Below are 21,067 nucleotides of genomic sequence, written 5' to 3' on the forward strand. Positions count from 1 at the left end.
ATTTTTTAAATTTTTATTCGAACTCACAATCCACAATTTTCTAATTTCGTCTTTATCTTTTAAAATTTCGCTGATTTGAGTTTTCCCAACTTGAAAACGATCGGCAAGACAATGCACACTTATTTTTTCTTTTTCGACAACATCCAACACATTCATTTTTTCTTTCAATGTCAGTCTCTTTCTTTTAGTTGCCATTTTAAAACTCAAAAAATATTGTCGCTCAAAAAAATTAACTAAATCAACACGCTTTTAGGAAAGTTTGCCACTGCAAAACTACGATTGCTGCATGAAAAGCAGCAGGTTTAGCTTGCCTCTCATTCATCTCTGGGTATGAATATCGCATTACCAACGGCGGCGATTCGGCGGAGCTAAAGCCCTCGACAGAGCAACCCTCCTCCTGCCCCACACACACTTTTTATGGTTAATTTATTTATTTTATCTGGAGTTATCACTATTGCATGATTGACAGTTGGCAGTATGACCTTGAATATGGGCAAATCTTTTTCATGTCTAAAAATTAAACAACCCAGCGAAACCACGGCCCCATAAATCCGAATACTACCGGCGCCCGTCTGCTCAATTGCATCTCCCGAGAGCCCCAGTTAGAAAAGCGCCCAGTTTGCTCTTTTTTATCTTAACTTTTGAATAGTTATTGTGTAAAAAATTCAGTAAAATCTTAAGAAAAACGTACGTTAATTGTTAGACTGACATCAGTTTTCACTTATCTGCTTCAATGCTCTCAAAACTAGCCATAACGAAATTATGACCTTTTCTTTTCTTTTTCATTTTTTGTTGCCCGCAAAAAGTACCACGTCTTTTAGTTTTTTTTTCTGCCCCAACTTTTATGCCCCAACTGCTGCCTCTGCCCATTACCACCCTTTTAATTCCAAGAAACAGTGATAAGGAAATGACGGGGGGGGGGGGGGGGGGTGGAATATCAGTTGTGGAGGATGAAAAACTTTGTAAGGCAAGCAGTTACTAAGATATTCTGTGAAAAGAAAAAAAAAAAAGGAAGTGCTACGATTGCAAGGGAAATTTTTTTGTGAAATAACTGTCTGTTATTCGGAGTGTCCGTTATTCACAGTGAATTACATGGAATGGCCTATATTGAGGGACTGGGACTTGCAAAAATGTCCGTTAATTAGAGGTGTCCGTTATTCGGGTGTGTCCGTTAAGGGAGGTTTCACTGTAGGACTAACAGCTGTGAAAATAGAGGTCTTGCAGGTTAAAACGGGACACCATGTATATTCAGAAATTTAAATCTTGAATGAATAAATTTTAGTAGTTATCAAGGATAGCAGTGTCAAAATACTTTAAATGAAAAAGGGGATTTTTCTTTTTTTTTTTTGGTTAATAGTGCTAAATATCATTTAAATAATAATAATAATAAACAACCACTTATCTACTTCAGGGGCAGAGAGAGAACGTGAAAATGAAAAAAAAATGTAGAATGTGAGCATAAAAAAAAGATAATGCAGTCCAAAACTGTGAAATAAATGCACAAAAAAGTAATGAGAACACATGGGCTGTTTGTCAGTTTACTAATCATAACAATAAAAAATTTACCTACATAAAACAGTTTTATACAGTAATATGGAACCCAGATCAATAGACAGAAAGTTTATCATTGATGGCCTCCTCTCGCTGAAGCAACAGAACAAAAACATAAAGTCACACGCTTTATTTTTTATTATATATATATATATATATATATATATATATATATATATATATATATATATATATATATATATATATATATACCCTCAAATACCACTCTTTCACAGAATAAAATTTTTAATCTTTCCAGATAAGATTAATAAAACCACTCTCTCATAGACAGCAGTTTAAAACCTCTACTATTTACACAAAATAACTCTTTACATAAATTACAAAGTGTTGTCAATTTCATATGCTAAAAAGATCCCCTGCAGTTGAATATTTATCACTTACAAAAAGTAATTTGCACTAGTCAGTTGCACAAATGAAGGTTTTGACCTTCATTAAAGTGTTACATCTTTTGATGAACACATGTATTTACACATAACAGTAGTGGAGATGGAAAGACAAGTAAGATTCAATGAAATGATTAGGACTAAAGAACCTAACAATATAGACTTCAATTTTCACATGAAAATCTTTATTTCATGGAAATAACAGATAATGATGCACATAAATTTAATCATCAAACCAGTATTTTACTATATAAATAAATAAATTTCATAAGTATTTTTTATTATTTAAGGAGGACAGTATACAGCTCCAAGAATAAAATATGTACTTTCAAAACAATTGTCCAACAAGAACAATATATTGCTATTACAATAACGAGAATTTTATGGATAGAACACGAAAAACAAAAATAGAATAAAAATTACAATTCTGATAAAACTATAATTCATAATTTGTTTAACATAAGCTTTTAAAATCATTTTGGATACAATTGCAATTGAGTCTCTATGTCCTTGATAAAAACAATTGCACAAGTACATGCAATATTCATATAAATCATGAAATCTTGGTGTGAAACATTTAAAAGATACTTCACATTTAAATAGGGTAGGAACATTATAGCAATTTAAAACATCAAACAATAATGTGTTTAACAATTTTCATAAACATGAAACAAGTACAATAGTTTTAAATGTCTTGCCATCTCATCATAAAATGTTTAAAATAAAACATTGCTTTAAAAAGGCCTTGGGCCTCAATTAGAAACAAAAATGGACAGAATACATAACAGATGGATTCATGAAAAATCCAAAATATCAACCGGCTGGATTTCTTTCATAACTGATTCTCACCTTTGTCCATTTTCTTTTAAATACAGATTATACAACAGTGAGCCTTCACTTATTATTTTACTCAGAAATATCATAATGCAAGGAAATATATTATGGTAGAAAATAAATTAGATTTTTAACTTTAAAAGCATTTGTACAATGAATACTGCAATTGTTCTAATATGTGCAATCATAAATATTTAAAATATGATTGAAATGCCTAGGCAATTTTATTTTATAGGGGGGGGGGAATAAGCAAATATACTAAATGACTTTTAAAAAAATTTATGGATTATTTATATTAACATAACAATTGCAATTAAAATCCAAACCGTAGAAAGCATAATTCATTAAATGGAAAGTGAAGTCCCAAAGTAGCAAACAACACACTTGTTAACATTATCTATATAATGCAGATGTAAATACCACCTGCTTAAGTAGCACCACTGTGATATTTATCTGCCATTTGTGTTTTGTGTGAGCAATGATTAATACAGTTTGCTAATGACAATCCATCTGAATGTTAGTACTCTGTTTTGCAATTGCTAAGAAAGAGGAAATAGATGTGAAACATCTCCTGTTGATTCCTCTGAACAGTAAAATAATACATCTGCAATAATAGCTGCCAATTCCTGGTCCATAACTTGAGACATAACAAGAGAAAGAAGCCGAGGTTGATGTTTCATGAACAAAACTTGATTCTCAGGAACTAAAGCCAGATTTTTAAGTGTATTGGCTGCTCTTTGCACCATTCCTGGTGTAGTACCCATAAGTTCAGGCTTATCTCGTAATTTCTTTGTACCCTGAGAACTAGCTATTTGAAAAGCGTTAGCTTCAGCTTCTTCTATGAAAGCAATGAGATAGGATATACAACTGTTTTGCTCAGCAATTGTCCTAGCTGCTACACAGTCTGCTTGTGAAAGATTTGAAAGCAATACAACTGAAAGCTCTCGGACTAATTGGTCTTGTCCAATACTTAAGCTTTTTGTAAGAAAGGCAAATAAATTTTCAATTCGAGACCATGGCGGAGTAGCAATGATTAGGTCAACATTGCTCGAAAGCACTGAAAGTTTACAAAGAGCTTCCAGACTCAGCCTTTGAGGCGACAGGACGGAGGTAGGTGAACAACGAGATGGCAAAGGATCTTGAGCATAAGAAGATGGGCAAACAATCCAATGTAACAGACCATCCAATATAGGGAGGCTCACCTCCTCTGGGAATGGTGCCAAATCAAGTTGACCAGATATGTTGGAAAGTAATACCAAGGTATTTTCTCGTAAAACATTAAGTGTACTCCACCACCATTCTTGCTCATCTTTCAAGCTAATACATGAATCATCACTTCGAGAAAGAATTCCATCAGCCTCCTTCTCATATTTTCGATATGCGTTTTTTGTTGGCTTATGTTCATGATGTAAAAGGAGCAGTCGCCCCATAAGTAACAGGACACCTGCATTTTTACTTATTATTATATCGTTACCTGGCACAAATGAGAGATTCCTCAAAATCTGTGAAACACAAACACAACGACGAGATAACATGTCTTGAGAATCATTCATAATACACAAAGCTGGTTGATCAAAGCAATAAGCTTCATCCTCCAGTTCTTCACAAAGGAAGCGTTTACGTGAAGAGAGAGATCCTCGCAATTGTGGAACATTCCCCGTGACTTCTTTTTCACAGGATTTGTCCGATTGCATTGACTCTTCTTTAGCGGTAAAAACTTCTGTTTTCAAACTTTTTGTTTTTATTTCATCATTATCACAACTATCATCCTGCATACTATTGTCAGAAGTTGAAAATTCAGATTTAAAATTTTCATCATTTTTGTTGATGCATTCAGAAAAATCCAACGAATTTTTATCAGTATCCTCCATTTTAACTGAGCTATTTTCACTTGTCTTTCTGGTAATATTGGAATTTAAACTGTTAACAGAAACATCATCTTCCATATCTGCATCAGATTCTAGATCTGAAAATTCAGAAATTTTATTGGCAAGGAAATTAAACTTCTTCAATACTACTACAGGTTCACCTTTATACAGGAGTGAAGACTTCAATACATTAGGATTTTCTTTTGACACAGATGCTTTTGCTTTAAGAGGAGATTTTCCATTTTTTTGTTTAGTTTTGTCATTATCAAGTTCTCTAAAAAACTTAACTTTTTTAGAACAACTATCAAAAAATGTCTGGATATGTGCAGTTATATCGCTACCACCTTTTTGCCAATGCTCCTGTAATACATCGAATCCTTCATACTTTTCCCACGATCTTGAAGGATCAATCAGAAAAAGTGCTTCATCATACTGTATTTGCACTTTTTTATGACAACGAGTTTTATAAGTAAAATTTGGAGTGTCCAATATTCTCATTTTTTCTTCCAAATTGCAAGCTTCAGTTGAAAACTGTGCATCTTCACATTCATTTTTCTTGTTTATTTGCTCTTTATTTCCAATTTCCATGTCAGGGGCAAGATCAAATATATTGTTCAAAAAACAGCGATAATGATCAACAAGAACATTCAGTAGTCCAGGTAAATGACTAAGACCAAAGTATACTACAGTACTGTTATCGGCAAGCAAGATTGAAAGTGCATCTAGTGCCCATGTTGATTCAACAAGTAAGCCAGATTTCAATGCTAACATTACTCTCCATGGATCAACAGCTCCAATTCGTTTTGCAGGACAACGTCTTCGTTTCACAGCCACTGGTTTTATGGATTCAATACAGTTGGGAGGAAATTCAATGGGTTTTTTAACCATGGATTGAAACGCTTGGGAAACAGTTACTGCATTCGATTGGACCTGTAAAATAAAAATCCAAAATTATGATTAAAAAATAATAAGCTCACTTTTCAGCTGAAAATAACATGAGATTACAGGGTTTTTTTTTTCCCCAAAAAGGAGTAAGATGTGAAAATAAAAAGAACTTAAATACAGAAGGATTTTCGTACATATTATTTTCTTTGGTGAAAGTAATTGTCAAAATCAGATTTTGAGGTCTAGATGATAAAAGATTAAAACTTTGTTTTCTGACAAGTGTAATATATTTTCCATTATTTTCACAGGTTTATCAATTTATTTTTATTTATTTATTGCGCCTACTTTTAATAGGAAATTTCACCTTTTCAGACGTTTATTAAAGAGGTATGAAATGATTTAAATATTTTTTAATTCACTATACCATGGAAAAGTTTGTAAGATAACATTTTCTGATAGCTGTGCAGTGTCCTAGAAAACAAATCAAACATTTCCAAAGCCTAAAATTACTGTGCATAATGAAAGAATAAGGTGTCAATCAACATAAACTAGAGCCTTCTTTAACATCATTAAAATAAAATTGCAATGCAAGCTGTATTGACAATTAATCATAATCTAACTGAAATACCCAACTTTTTCACATCATGAATGATTTTACTCTTTTTGAATTCATCTAAAAGTAAACTTGGTTGCATTCAGACCATTATAACTAAAGATGTGCAAAGAAAAAAAAAAGACTTGATAATTTGGCTTATTGTGGCATGTCATCTTCACTGATTAAAAAATATTGAGATAAAGGAACTGAAAAGCAGATGCAAAAAGATTGCTTCACTAGTACACACAATGCACTAACTTTATATTTTTCCATGTAATAAATAAGAATCACAGCACTATCTTTATTTTTCTTCACTGTTTTTCTGAACGTTTGCAATATTGCGGAGAAATGCACTAAAACTTCAGAAGGTAATTTCTCTGTACACAAAAAACTGCCAAACCAGAGTCAAAATGAAGTGAAATCCCATTACAATGAACTTCAAGGGACCATAAACTTTGTTTGTTGCAACAAGAATTTTGTTGTGATGAAGTTCAAGCTATGTAATGGAAGTTGATGAGGAGTGAAAATTTATTTCGCTGAAACAAATGTTTCGAAGTATTGGTATTCACTGTTACAGAATTTCCTTGCAGTAAGAAAAAGTTGTACCCATACAATGTTTAAGTTATTTGGTGCAGCAGAGATTCAATAATAAATGTTTTCTTTTAAATTACAGCATTGGGGATTCATTGTGGGGAAAAAAGGCATTGTATTTTGGCTCAATGTGCACTGCAATGTTATAGGTTTAGGGAAACAATACAAAAAATATAAAATATAAACGCTAAAATATTCTTGCAATTCACATAAAGTATTTAAATTAACAATTGGACGGCACATGAGCAAATAAAAAGGAACTAACTGCTACTTATTCATATTTAAAACCTGGCAGTTTGCAGGGACCCTAGTAGTCGAATGATTTTAGCAGTCTGCAACACAAATGAAAAAAAAAAAAAAAAAAAACCTAAAAAGAGAGTCTTGCAAGGCAGACCAACATTAAATAGAAATAAAATTCATTAAAAATCAGCTTCAACTAATGCTTAAAAATTTAATGATGAACTTAAAAATTACAAGTCAAATGCAGGATGACATGTTTAAGAAAAGAAATTAAAAAAAATTGGTATGCTTTAGTGATTTTTTGTCAGAAATAAAAAGTGAGATAAAGCAGTTCAAATTCTTGGGATGGTTAGAAAACAGTTTGTCAAAAAATTGATTATAAGGATAAAATTATGTTTGAAACATAGTTATTTAACAACTAATTTTAGACAGCATGAGTACAACGTGAATTGTACAGATTGAAAATATTTTACAAAGCAGTTGCAGGTTATCATGAAAAAAAAAAAACATGTTTTATTTTAAGCCACACTTTTGAATGAAGTAGTAACATTTTTTTTCAAAATAGTGAAGAATATTGAGTTGTCTTTACATTCATATTCGTAAATATTTAGTGAAACATAATTAAAGTTATTATATTTAAGCTTAAGATTAAAATTAATTTTCTTGCATGATATATTTTAAAGATTTTTTATTCAAAGATAAATAATTTCTTCATACCCTTTAGGCAGAAAAAAATTCAAGCACTTTTCAAGTACTTTTCAAGGTAAAAAATTTTGTTTTCAAGGCAATATCATAAATTTGTACTAAAAATATTGTACGCAGATTTCATTTACTACAAACACATAGAAATAAGGCAATAATACAAAAAAGTATAGGAAAGCAAAATTGCTTTTTCTACAACGAGAGACGCTTTGATGAAAGATCTACTGCGTTGAAAGTTTTTCTGAAAATGTTTGAAAAGTTTGGTCATAAAGAGAAGCAGATACCAAGAGGTTTAATTTTGAGGTTTTTCAAAGGTTGCAGCAGTCAGAGGTTTGTATATTTTCTAGAATCAGCAAATTAATACTTAAAAAAAACCTTTCATAAGTGCTTTTAACTTTTATGGGAAGAAACTAAAATACCCAAGTTCAATGGCATTGCCAGAGAGGAGTTTTTGAAGTCACTCCCCCCCCCCCCCCCGGATTTCAACATTTATTTCCAATATCTATACAGTGGTTTATTACAATATAAGGGCGGTTAGGACAAAAACACTACCCAGAAAGTTATTTTAGTTTTCACTATTAAGTTCTAAAAATATTAGGTTTGCAAATCATTTATAAGTATGCAAATCAATTATTCGTATGTATTTATTAGCTGTTCAGACAATAAGGCATTTCAACTGTCCTCGAGTAAATTTAAAAATTAGGAAGTAAGAAAAGTTTATGAAAGTCCACAGTCCAGTCTCTACACCTCAAAATATACAAAAGCAGCTTAAGCAGTGATAAATACTCTGAATGCAAACTTGAGCCTATTCAGCTTTCAATGATTAACTTGCAATAGACAATAAATGTGCAAGTTCAGATTTATAGAGCCATATTTTGAAATTGAAAAGATTCACAAGAAGTTGACATATATTATGACAAAAGTAGTTTTATTTTGGGAAAAAATGGGTTATTGTTGAAATTAGAATTTAAATTTAGAAAGGCAATAATATTCAGGTGATTTGTGAGTTCATAAAAAATTACCTGAAAGTTTCAAAGAGCAAAATGGGGCGAGGAGAGGGGGGGAATAATTTTTAAAACTAAGACCCCTATTACTTGAATATACATATGTACAACAACAACTTTTGCTATGCATACAATTCATAAAATAGTTTATTAAGTCAAAATATTTTGCATAGAAATACCATGCCCAGTGCCTGTTGATAACCAGCAACAGGCACTGGGCCTAGCTAGGCTTGTACTGGTCAATTTATTAGATCCAAATGAAGATGAATGACCCTCCTTAAATATCTACCCCTTTGCTGATTAAAGCTTCTTTCGGTAAGCTCCAAGTACCCACAACCTTAATAAAGTAGTAATTTTGAACATTTGAGGAAAAGGGGAAAATTGGAGATATAGGGAGGTAAAAGCATAAAAACGAACACTACTGGATTTCAAGTGAATAATCATAACACAACCACCCCTGTTATACACCTTATTTATTTTAGCAGACATAAAAAAATGATGTACTTATAAATAAAATTATATAAATCAACTTTATATTTAAAATACAAACTTTAAGTTAATTTGTTAGGTGGTCAACTGCTGAAATTTAATTTTTTTAAAAAAAAAAATCTGCTATGACCAAAAATTAGGTAAAGATAATCATTCAAAATTGCAAAAATAAATTAGCAAATAATTAAACAAGACCAAGGTAATAAATTCTTTAACTCTTTAGTTATTAAAATAAAAAATAAAATAAGCTAATCTGATGCAGCAGTGTCAAAATAACTACTAATTGCCAAAAATATAAAAATATTTACAAAATGCAAAAGGATTGAAATCTCAAACAAGGGAAGCAAATTTTCGCGAATTAAGTTTAATGTTGTCATGTTTCCCATAAAATAAACTCATATTTTACTGAAATTAAACATAAAATATGTTAATCGACGGTAGCAAATATGAAAATAACATCCGATTAGTGAATATATTTAAATATTTGCAAGATGCAAAAAGATTGAAATTTCAAACACGAGAAGCAATTTTTCGCAAAGTCTGAGTTCGTTCGACGTGGCATGTTTCCCATGAAATAAATTTATTTGTTTTTTATTAAAATTAAACAAAAAATATACTAATCTAAGGTAGCATATGCGAAACTAACATTTGATTAGCCAAAATATTTAAATATTTGCAGGATGCAAAAAGATTGAAATTTCAAACACAAGAGCAATTTTCCGCGAAACCCGAGTAAGGTCAATGTTGTCATGGTTTCCAAATTAATTTCTTTGTTAATTAATGAAATTAAACAAAAAAATAAACTAATCTAAGGTACCATATGTCAAAATATCTTTCGGTTGTAAAAAACATCAAAATATTTACAAGATGCAAAAGGATTGAAATCCCAAACACGGAAGCAATTTTTCGCGATGTTGCATACTGAACACATGTTCAGAAAATTGCATTGGTGAAATACTTTTTTAAAACTTCTAAGCACAATTCGTTGATTTTTGGGAGAATTTAAGCACTAAGAAACTTTTTCAAGGTTTTAAAACTTTTTCAAGGTTTTCAAGCACTTGAAAATGAACTTTTTTTTTTCAAGCACTTTTCAAGGTTTTTCAAGGGCGTACGAACCCTGTTGGAGTTGGACATTGCATGGGGTAAAGATCATTTTTTAACTTAATTGTTGTGGACCTTCAATGCCACATGTCATGCATAATACTAGTGTGTTGCTATAATTATATGCAGCTATCTTTTATCATCTGCATTTGGTTTAAAATATCTCTTTATTTTTTCATCAGCACATAACACACATAATCAGTGGTAGTAAGAACTACATTTTTTTTTGTAGCCAACTACAACTGCTTTATTACAAATGTAGTTAACTACAACTACTTTTTTTAAAAATGTAGTTAACTACAACTACTTTTTTTAAAAATGTAGCAACTACAAACTACTTTTGCAATGCAGTCACTAAGAATTGTCTATTCTATCTTTTCTTTTTTTTTACTTTTTTTTTTGAGACAATTTGTCATCTTAAATTATTTTTTATGATATTATCATATATTCGCTGCAAAAAAGGTTGAAAAGGTTGAAAGAATTTCACCTTCAAACTTTTAATCCTTTCTTAACAGTGAATATTTGATTCAAGAAGTGCAACTCCGTTACTTGAAAATAAAAATAGAAGCAGGCATAATTTGATTTACATTTTACATAGACATGACATAAATTTGATTAGATGATGAAAAATATCTTTTGAACTGAAGAGAAAAACTTTAATGCTCATTATAGGAACTAATTTTATAGAAACTTACATTTTGTAGGAATTAATTAATTAGTTTTGAGATTTAAGTTAGGGATTTGGACCTGAACACCATTCCCTTTCTTATGCCACTGATAAAATGAAATTAAAATGTTTTTTACCTACTGTCCTACCCTATAGCCCTACTTAATAATCTCAAAAACTTACAAATATTTAATAACTGACTTTTATTATATTAATGTATCAACACTCAATCAATAAAAATGCAAAAACAAAGAAATCTGAAAAACATCCCAAATGGTACTAGTATTTATTATTAAATATTAATAAATTAACTATTTGAAATATAAAACAGAACTAAGTAAGCTTAACTTACTTCAATGTAAAATTTCTAATTGTGGATGACATTGAAACCTAAAAGCTTTCTGCTTTGCTCTCTGCTGATCTCAGACAAAATTATATGTCAGAGATCAGCTTATAGTTTTATGAGTTATTTCTCATTGCATCCGCTGATATACTTCCATATGACTTGCACTAGTCAGCTTCATTTGAAACTTGTTTCTTTTTTTTAAAAAACTTAAATTTAAAAGTAGTTCCCAGAAATCACAACAAATTACTTTATTTGTATCGCACTACTCACCACTCTACTTTTTTAAAAATGTAATGGGTTACTTTGCCAAACTACCAAAAAATGTAAAAATGTAGCTACTGCAGTAGCGTTGCTACTTGTAGCATGTTACTTTCGACCACTGCAAAGCATATTGAGCAAAAGTACAAAGTTATTTTCAGTATGAATATTATTTTCATTGCTTTGCTTGTCAAGTTGTATATAATGTATAATAACAAGGTGCAACATGTTGTCACCATATTATATGTTGTTCCCTATCATATAAGGATTTTTTTTCTTTTAGCACATTCTAAACTACCTTACTTACGAATTATGTGCACGAAAACCATTGAAGTGCCAAGTTGTTTCTAATACACAGGTGGGGACATCATAATTTCAATTGAAAAATCACTCCTTAAAGTCAAAATGTAGTCTTCAAATATCCAAAATTTAACATCCAAATTTTTATTAATCCTCTGATGTTTCTCTGATCAATGAAATTCCATAATTTCTCCTGGTTAAAAGGTATGGTAGTGGCTCTGAACAAAATATTTAAATGGTTTGCTTTCCCCCTTTTGAAGTTATGATTTAACAAATTAAAACTGAACAACAATAGCATTAAAACTCTGTGGAATAATAAGGCTGAAGTTTTGATCCTACAATACTACAGATAATAAGCAAAAAATTATGCCTAAATATTCTTTTCAACATATAAATTGTAAAAACTAATAAGCAAACCAAACATTTTGTCAGATAAATATGTTGAAAGCACAAGATAATCAATCAGAACATAAAGTTCCATGAACAGTTGCATGAAAAGTGATGATATTTTAGGACCTTTCAAGTATGAGCTTTATTTACTATGTCAATGGAAAATATATCTGGAATTTACTGGGTACATGAGAAGAAAACCATTTGGCATTTTAGTTTTGCTAGCATTATTAATTAATTACCTGTGGTTTGCTTGGAAAACTTTGTTGCTGCATAGATGTGGACTGTGCATTTGGCTGCTTATTTTGCCCTTGACTTGTGTCACGCTGATTTAACCAAGATTTTCTCATCCTTGGCCCTTCTAAGTTAGGTTTCGGATCAATATTTAATTGACTTTTAAGTTGTGGTCTAGCTCCAGTTGAATGAGGGAACTGATTTTGTTCAGGATGCCATGCTGAAAAATATTTTCAAAATTAGAACAAATATATTTTTATGAGTACATCAAGTTTCATTACTTTCGGAGTGTGTCCACTGATTCATGAATGTTGATACATGAAATAGTAATTGCACTAACACAAACAACACTGGGAGGATTGAAAGATGTTTCTGACACTATTCCTACTGATCATGTAAAATAATCCCCAGAAATGACCACAGTTTTCCCCTTATCACCCACCACCTTCTGGAGATAGCACCTTCCTTTTTTTTTTAGTTTTCAACACTCTCAATAACCAACATTTTAATCATGGCAGGAACATCTTGGAAGATAACCATTAACATTCTTCTGAAGAGCTAGTGGGGAGAAAAGTCCAAATAAATGAACATTTGAAGCTAGGAGTGAATTTCATGTGGGTATCCACCCGAATATGAAAACATTTTTTCAAAAAAAAAAAAACAACTTTTTTTCTGGTAAACTAAGAAATAACAACCTCAAAATGCACAAATCGCAGATTACTGCAGACACGTGATTCTGGGTTACAAGGAAAGCCTTTAAAGGCATTTATTTATCTTTTTTTCTGGTTTATTTGACTTTTTATATTCGGTAAACTAAAGTTTTACAGGAAAATTTTGAAACAGCTGTTTTTTTTTTTACCTTTTTAATTTTTGCTTTTTAAATTTTTACATACTGTAGTTTTTTACTCTCCACAGCTAAAGATAAGTTTTACATAAATTTCAAATTAACTTTCCAGATTTTTTATTCCAGCTACATCTAACAGAGAACCATATTAAAAAATCATGATGTTCAATTGGAATATTAAATAAGAGATACTGTTAAAAAAAACTATTCACTTTAGAGCAGATGAAATGAAACTGAAGAAAATATTCTAAAGGAATTCATTAAAATAACTTTGGAGAAAGAAATTTATTAGTTAGATGTGGTTTAAATAATAATCATTCACACACGTAAGACAATAATAAAACAGAAACGACTTAAAATATTTTGTCCAGCAATTTCAATGGATCCTGTGACTCATTACCTACCAATCACAAAAAGAATAAAAGCCACGGTAAAGGGAAATCACTAAACAATCTCAATTTTTCTTTGAAAGTTAAAAGTCATTTTTTTTTAAGCTGGACAAAGTGAATGGGGGCCTGATAATTGACACCTTCAATTTTGCTGAAACTTTCAGGATATTTTACTAGTATGGTGATAAGAAAAAGTGAAGCTTCTTTCCTCTCTAATTTGACTTGTGGCCCCTCGAGTAGGGGTCAAAGTTTAGGGTCGTGAGAAAAAAGAGCTAAATGTACGATTGCTTTGCTTCAAAAGCAATGAGTGAACCAAAATGTCTTTTAAATAAGGATACAAACTTGATACTAGGTACATGCTAGCATAAATATTTTGGTGGCTCACTCATGGTTTTGAGGCAAAGGTCAATTGAAACTGTTACTTTTTTTGCCTTGTTTATGCCCGGGTATCTGCTAAAGCCATGAGTAACCAACGGAAATAAGTATATGATTAACTACTCACCACAGTAAAGTACTAAGAAAAATATAAAATAGCTTTCGTTTCTCTTGACTTTAGTAGTTAAACGATCTCAAAGTCGGTGATTTTTTAAAAATGTCCAAGTTTAGAGATCAATAACTTTCATCGCAGTGCTGAGTTAAATCTTTTTCAATTTGTAAAGGTTGGTGTTAGATGGGCAGCAGTACACAGGTAAGCCATACTCCAGAATTGGTCTAATGAGAGCCAAATAAGATAATGAGAGTTCAGTAATAATGAGAGCCATCCTGGACTGCTTGGGGAAGGCCAAAGAAGACTGATAAACCAGGGGATTAGAAACAACAACAACAAAAAGAAATATTTGCAATAACTAATGAAAAACTGTTTTCTGGCATTAAATACTAAAGATGAAAATAAATGTTGGTTGTTAAATAGTTGGATAAAATACTACACATGATAGAATGTTTATAAACATAAAATGGAAACAAATATGGATCTTACGTCTTGGAGTTCCACTGGTAAACTGATTGCAGAAAGAAGGATTATTGAACATGTCTTTGTTTCTTTGTTGTGCAGCATAAGGATATGCATTTGCTTTGGGAGGATTGCAGCTATACTGGTAACCTTTAGAAGGGCTAACAGATCCTTCCATAGTGGTCCTTGCTCTATCCATCTAGAATAAAAAAAATTTTGCATTATTGAACAGTTAATTGATTTCAGGTATTGAAGGAAAATATGAAAATAAAGCGCTACATGAATCAAACTTGGAAGTTACTTTTTTATTTTCACATAGCACCAGTTTTAAAGCTGGCTGACTTCATCCATCCATCTTGTTTGTTGCTTTTAAGGTAACTAAATACAGTTGGCTCTCTGTTTAATGACTTTCAAGGGACCACAAAAAATCGTCCTTCAGTAGAAAGCATTGTTAGAATGCTTTTAACAATATAGTGGACCGTCTGGGACCATGAAAAGCCGTCGTTAAATAGAGAAAGTCCTTAAATAGAGCGTTGTTAAACAGAGAGGCAACTGTATTTATCACAGAAAATAAAAATAAGAGAGTAACACTTAAACATTAGGAAGCTAATAATGTACATAAAGGGTTCCCAAACTTTCCTATTCGCGGCACCCTTTGAAGGATTCAAAATTTTCTCATGACACCCTAGCCTATCTGTATTATATTGTATGAGTTGATACCATGAGTATTTTGCGGCACCCTTCGCCTATCTCTGCGGCACCCACTGCCACGTGGGCGAACTATGCGGCATACATTATAGAGTAAAATCTCATTATAGCAAATACCAATGTGATGAAACATTCGTTTAAAAAAAAAAAAAATCCAGTCTCATTTTAATTGCCATCAGGAAAACATTTGAAAAAAACCACCTTTTAATGAAATGGTGCTTTTTCAAAAATCCACTACTGTGGAATAACTTGAAAAAGTAAAACTTTTTGTTGCACAATTTTTGGAACTGAGTGAAAGAAAAATTTTTGGGTCTAAAAGCATAAATAATAAGCATAAGAAAATAAGGCCTTTAAAGGTGCCGAGAAAGTTTCATCTGCTGGTGCCAGGAAGTTTAGAAACAATGTACATTTTTATTTCTTCATTGTTTAATATACCAAACTTTTTTTTTTTTAAACGTTAATCATTTACACAATTTTTTATTGTCTGCAGCATCAAACTCACTTGTATGGAAAAAGCACATAGATCATTTATTAGTTGTACAGCAAATGTTAACTTCACTAACTTTCCTACGAACTTTTCAGCCGTACTATTAATTTTTAGTACACTATAACCTCGATTTAACGATTGCCAAGGGGCTGGAAAAATTCATCCTTGAATCAAAGATATTGTTAAATTGAGGAGCATAGACACTTAATAGTCAAATCTGGGCCAGTGAACTGTATCATTAAATGGAGGAAATCGTTAAATTGGGTATTGTTAAATTGAAGTTATGCTGTACTATTTTAAACAAACTACAGTGGACTCTCTATTTAACAACTTTCAAGGGACTACAAAAAATCGTACTTAAGTATAATGCGTCCTTAAATAGAATGCTTTAAAAACTACAGTAGAACATCTGGGACCATGAAAAGTCATCTTTAAACAGAGAAATTCATTAAATAGAGAGCCATTCAACATAGAACCAACTGTATTATATTTTTAAAATCTCAAAAACAGAATTACATATCGTCCTCTCAGAGCAACAGTGGGATGTTTTACTGCTATTCCTGAGATTAGATATCTTACTGTTACTCTGAGACAACGATATACTGTTGGCATTTGTTATGACTTTTAAGTTATTTTTAATTTTCTGTTAAATTACATAACAACAAAATTCCTATTATTAGGAACAAAATGTGGGATCCCTTGAAATTTATTGTAATAGGATTTTACTGTATTAACATTTTTTAAAATTTCTATCTAGAAAAATTATTTTATTTTCTTTTTTACATGAAACAAGACACAAATCTTCAATAATATATATAAATAATTAAATGGTTTATGAATACTTTTTAAAATTAATTTTTCCTTTATACAGTAAGCTCAATAGTGAAACAGCCTATGGGGGCCAAGGCTTACTGTGCCTATCTCAGTTTTTTTTGAATCTGGGCTCTGGGGTGCAAAGGCAGATGCTCCAGTAAGGTGTTCAGCCAAACATGGAACCCTCAGAATTTAGTTCCAAAGCATGTTTGGTACTCATTTTATCGAACCATTAAAGGAATGAAAAGCTGAGTCAACCCTGTACAAGCCGGGTAGTTGAATCTAGGTCTGTGCGTTGAGAGCGTGAAGTGCCACCTCAAAGCCACTGGACCTCAATTTCACAAAAGCAATAAAATTTTAGTCTGGTCACACATCTATCTTTTTTGGCTTATAAAAGTGGAAACAAACCAGAAAAAGGGGGTAAAATCGATTTTTCAAGGCATTTCAATTGGATTCTTTAGTTTAGAACCGTAGAAATGTAACAAAAAGGAGGGTGTAGCTTTTAGTACCCTCGGGAAACTTTGGTGATATTAATATATCTTGAGGCAGTTCAGATGCATGTCCCTTATTGTGGGAGTTCGATAAGGACATGTATTTTTTCAGAAGGTTGTGGCCAGAATCTATTTTTACATGATTTGAATAGGTGATAAATAGATAGGCTCATGTTGTACTTAAATCATACTAATGATAACAACATCGATAATTAACTTTTGCCCTTAAAAACTAAACAAAAAAACAAAAGTTGGTTCAGAAAAAACTAATAATCTTAACAGACAAATCTTCTCTTATTTTGGAGGAAATCACCCACAAAATGGGAAAATAATGTAAGTAGTAGTATATTTTCAGAAAAGCAAAAATTTTATTTTCTCTATTTAAATTTATTCGTATCATAGTGTACTATATTTATGTACTGTAAGCAGAATATAATAAATTTTCATTGCTGCTATTATTACTTTTTGCATTTTTAAAAACAAAGACTACACGAGACGAACCTCAATTAACTATCACTTTTTTCAGGAAGAGAGAGTGGTCACTCCAGAGAAGTTTCAGTGCAGTAGGTATTGAGTATGCACAGACTCCTTACTCCCTGGTAAACTTTGAAATGATGGATCTATCCCACATATGTTGCAGGGGTGCTCATCTCCCCCAAATACCACGAAGTCCCTCCCCCCAAAACAGAACAAATTCTCTAGAAACATTAACCCCTAAAAATTCAATGGTGCAGTCTGTGCCATGACCTCAGTAGGTGGGTACCCATGTTGTACAAAAAGCTACATTATGAGAAAGAAGCAATAGTTAAAATATCATACACACACATATATAAGAATAATAATTAAAAGTCATAAACATGTAAAGTTGCCTTTTAAATTAGTGTTTTTTTTATATAACTTTATAACAACACTTCTTGAAGATAACACACATAAAAAAAAGGGGGAACACTGTTGAAAAAAAAAGTTAGAAACGTGAAACATTTTTGGAAACATGAGTGACAGAGTTGATCTTGAATTTTAGGATTAAGACAGCAAAATCTCTTATCTATTCAAGATTGTATTTTGTTTTTCGCAATATAGAAAGCCAGTGCTAAAAAACAATATAGCCCCAAAAAGGGGTTAGAATTCACAGATTTCCTGAAGCTTAAACAGTTAAAAAAAGATTTTTTAAATAAAATTGTTTATGTACCTGAAAATTAGGAGGGCCTTCAGAGCCTCGATAAGTTTCATTTTGTGCTTCATTGTATTGGACATATTGACTTGATTGCACTTGATCTTTACATTGGTATTCACTTTGATAATGCATCTTCTGATTTGTATATGGGCTGGAATTATGGCTAGCATAAGCACCTGGGCCTTGATTTGAGTATGAATTTGATGGTACATGAGAAGATACCAAAGTAGAACAGTATTCTACATCAGGTGCTTTACTGATAGTACTGAAAATATTTCAAGAATGGTTAACAGTAATAAATAGAAAAACAATAAAATTGAGTCATTAAAATATACAACTATTTTTTAATCATGAAGAGAAAGAGAAAGCAAAATAAGAGACATAGAATAACATAGCTAAAACTAATGCTTACAGATACATAACTGCTGAACAATAAACAATGAATTTATATCAATATAATATTAAGTATACAGCTTTTAATTTCAAGCTACATGTTTTCAAAGAGAAAATTAAAAATAACACTTTACATATCACATATAGATAACATATAATTTTTCAGTGTATAGAAAAATGATTCTTTGCCTCAGCAAATTCTCACTTTATATTTGTGCAAATGCTCTCCAACTCATGCAGCACTATGTCAAAATCTACTCAATAATTTATACTTAAATTTGAGAAGTGAGGTGTTTTCTCATGTGCATGAGCTTGAAAGCACTTTTTAAAACTAGTAGGAACAGAAACAAAATTCTATATTAATTATCTGAGAGAAAATACATCAAGATCCGACATTTAGTGATTTGCATTTACTGTGTTATTTTTAAAAGAAACACAAAAAGTCATATTTGTGTTTAAAAAAGCATCAAGAATATTGTAAAGCTGTACATAGATTAGCAACTCATGTTTCATTTTGAGCTATAAACTTTAGGTTTATTGCATATGCACCTCTCACATATGCATATTTTTCTTGCGGTCTTTACTATGTGCATATGAAAGAGGTCACCGTTTAACCATTCCATGCTATCTTATTTTGAGCTCTGCTCATTGTAATGCTGTAGTTCTTAAACAGTAGAGCATGAGCAGAATTGAAACCATAGATGAGAATTGTTTTCATTCATAAGATAATTCCCCAATACAACTTGATTTTCAGATGGTACAAAAAAAAAAAATATTTTATGCACAAAAAAAATCTAAATTTGAAAAAAAAAAAAAAAACTATTTTTCAAACAAAATTATTTTAACTTACTTCTCAGCAGGCTGCTGATAAGACTGTGAAGGTGTTGAAGCGCAACTTGGAGTGACACCTGTACTTTGTTCAGATGAAACCATCTTGTTGACAGTATTAAAATTGTTACTAAAACACATTTTATTGTCACTAACAGGATCAGCATTTGCACTGTTTGCTGAGCTATTGTGAGTTCCATATGCATCAATGGCAGATTTTTGATGCTGAACATTATCTGAAGAAAGGGATGATGCATTTAATGCATTAACTTTGGGATAAGATTTATGCTGTTCATGATCAGCAGAGGCTTGACTGGAAGAAGGGGGTAAATGATTTTCTTGTACAGAGCAACTTCTATTGGAACCATAAATATTATCAGGCACGTTTTGCCCTTGTTGCGTTGAATAATGGTGAGGGTAATATGTTTGCTCTTGAGGCACTGAAAATGAGGTGGCATTGCTTCCATATCTACAAATATCACTGTTAATGCTGTTTTGCATGTTATTATACACAGGAGCATTTGAAGCATTACTCCCTTGGTAGTACCCGTAGTTGGCCTGTGAAGTATGTGAATACTGATTGTACTGATTTTGACCAGAAACAGTATTATGAGGTGAAGTATGTTGCACAGTTTGTGGATAATGCATTGTATTCGGAGCACATTGATAGTCAACATTGCTGTTACAAGGATATCTTTGAGGATATGATCCAGGATAACCAGAATATCTATCCATGACTTGACTATAACCTTGTCCATACATATTCTGATTTCCTGAAAAAGAAGAGAGAAAATCTTTATTATTTTCAACAGTCTGAACAGTTTTCAATCAAAGAATATGCTCCAAAAAGTTATAATGCAAATATTAATGTGATTTTATTAAGGAGAACAAAAAATATGCTTAAGTGAATCATCAATGAAAAAAAAAAAAAATGCCATTTAAGAGTATGGTGTCTGTAAGACCTTCAAGCTTGGATCTTTCATCTGGTTTGGAGCATTTAGTATCCCTGATAGAGTAATGGTTACTTTTGAGGATGGGGTTCCTACTCCAATTGCACCTATTAAGTACTAAAAGACAAAGAGCACAAGGGTTTTTTAAGAAAGACTTAGTACGTATGAGGTTTGAAGATGTACCTAGATCATTATACATAAGCACATTAGTGTCAAAACCATCTCAAGCAAAATAGTTTGAGTAGATTCATTATCTGATACAATAGACCCTCATTTTACGCATATTTGAATATGCACAGTTTATGATTTGCAGGGATGTGCAGAAAGAAACTCGCTTTTGGAAAACATGTGTAAGACATGATAAAATAATAAAAAAGGCAATGAAAGGTGCAAAAGCACTATAACTCCAACTAATAATGGAAGCTCTCTTAATCTCAATTTTTATTATTATTTTTAATTGTCTAATATTTTTCACAACTAACAAGTCCTGTTCTTTCTCACTTTTTTCTTACCTTTTTTTATTTAAATTTAGTTTGCAAATTTCCATTTCTTAATACACTGCTGCTTTAGTGCACATTAAGC

General features: G+C 31.5%; 1 protein-coding gene across 1 annotated transcript in view; it reads right to left on the minus strand.

Moving 5' to 3' along the window:
* Window positions 1-1,769: 1,769 nt before the first annotated feature.
* Window positions 1,770-21,067, minus strand: part of LOC129218613 (trithorax group protein osa-like) — a 137,633-nt gene continuing 118,335 nt past the window's right edge. Inside the window, exons 9-13 of the mRNA XM_054852933.1 lie at window positions 19,558-20,308; window positions 18,330-18,579; window positions 14,669-14,840; window positions 12,468-12,679; window positions 1,770-5,587 (exon numbers count right to left, since the gene is read on the minus strand). Coding sequence (XP_054708908.1) covers window positions 3,329-5,587; window positions 12,468-12,679; window positions 14,669-14,840; window positions 18,330-18,579; window positions 19,558-20,308 — 3,644 coding nt within the window. The 3' untranslated portion in view covers window positions 1,770-3,328. The remainder of the gene's footprint in view (window positions 5,588-12,467; window positions 12,680-14,668; window positions 14,841-18,329; window positions 18,580-19,557; window positions 20,309-21,067) is intronic.

The sequence above is a fragment of the Uloborus diversus genome, chromosome 3, assembly GCF_026930045.1.
Source record: "Uloborus diversus isolate 005 chromosome 3, Udiv.v.3.1, whole genome shotgun sequence".
Lineage (NCBI taxonomy): Eukaryota > Metazoa > Arthropoda > Arachnida > Araneae > Uloboridae > Uloborus > Uloborus diversus.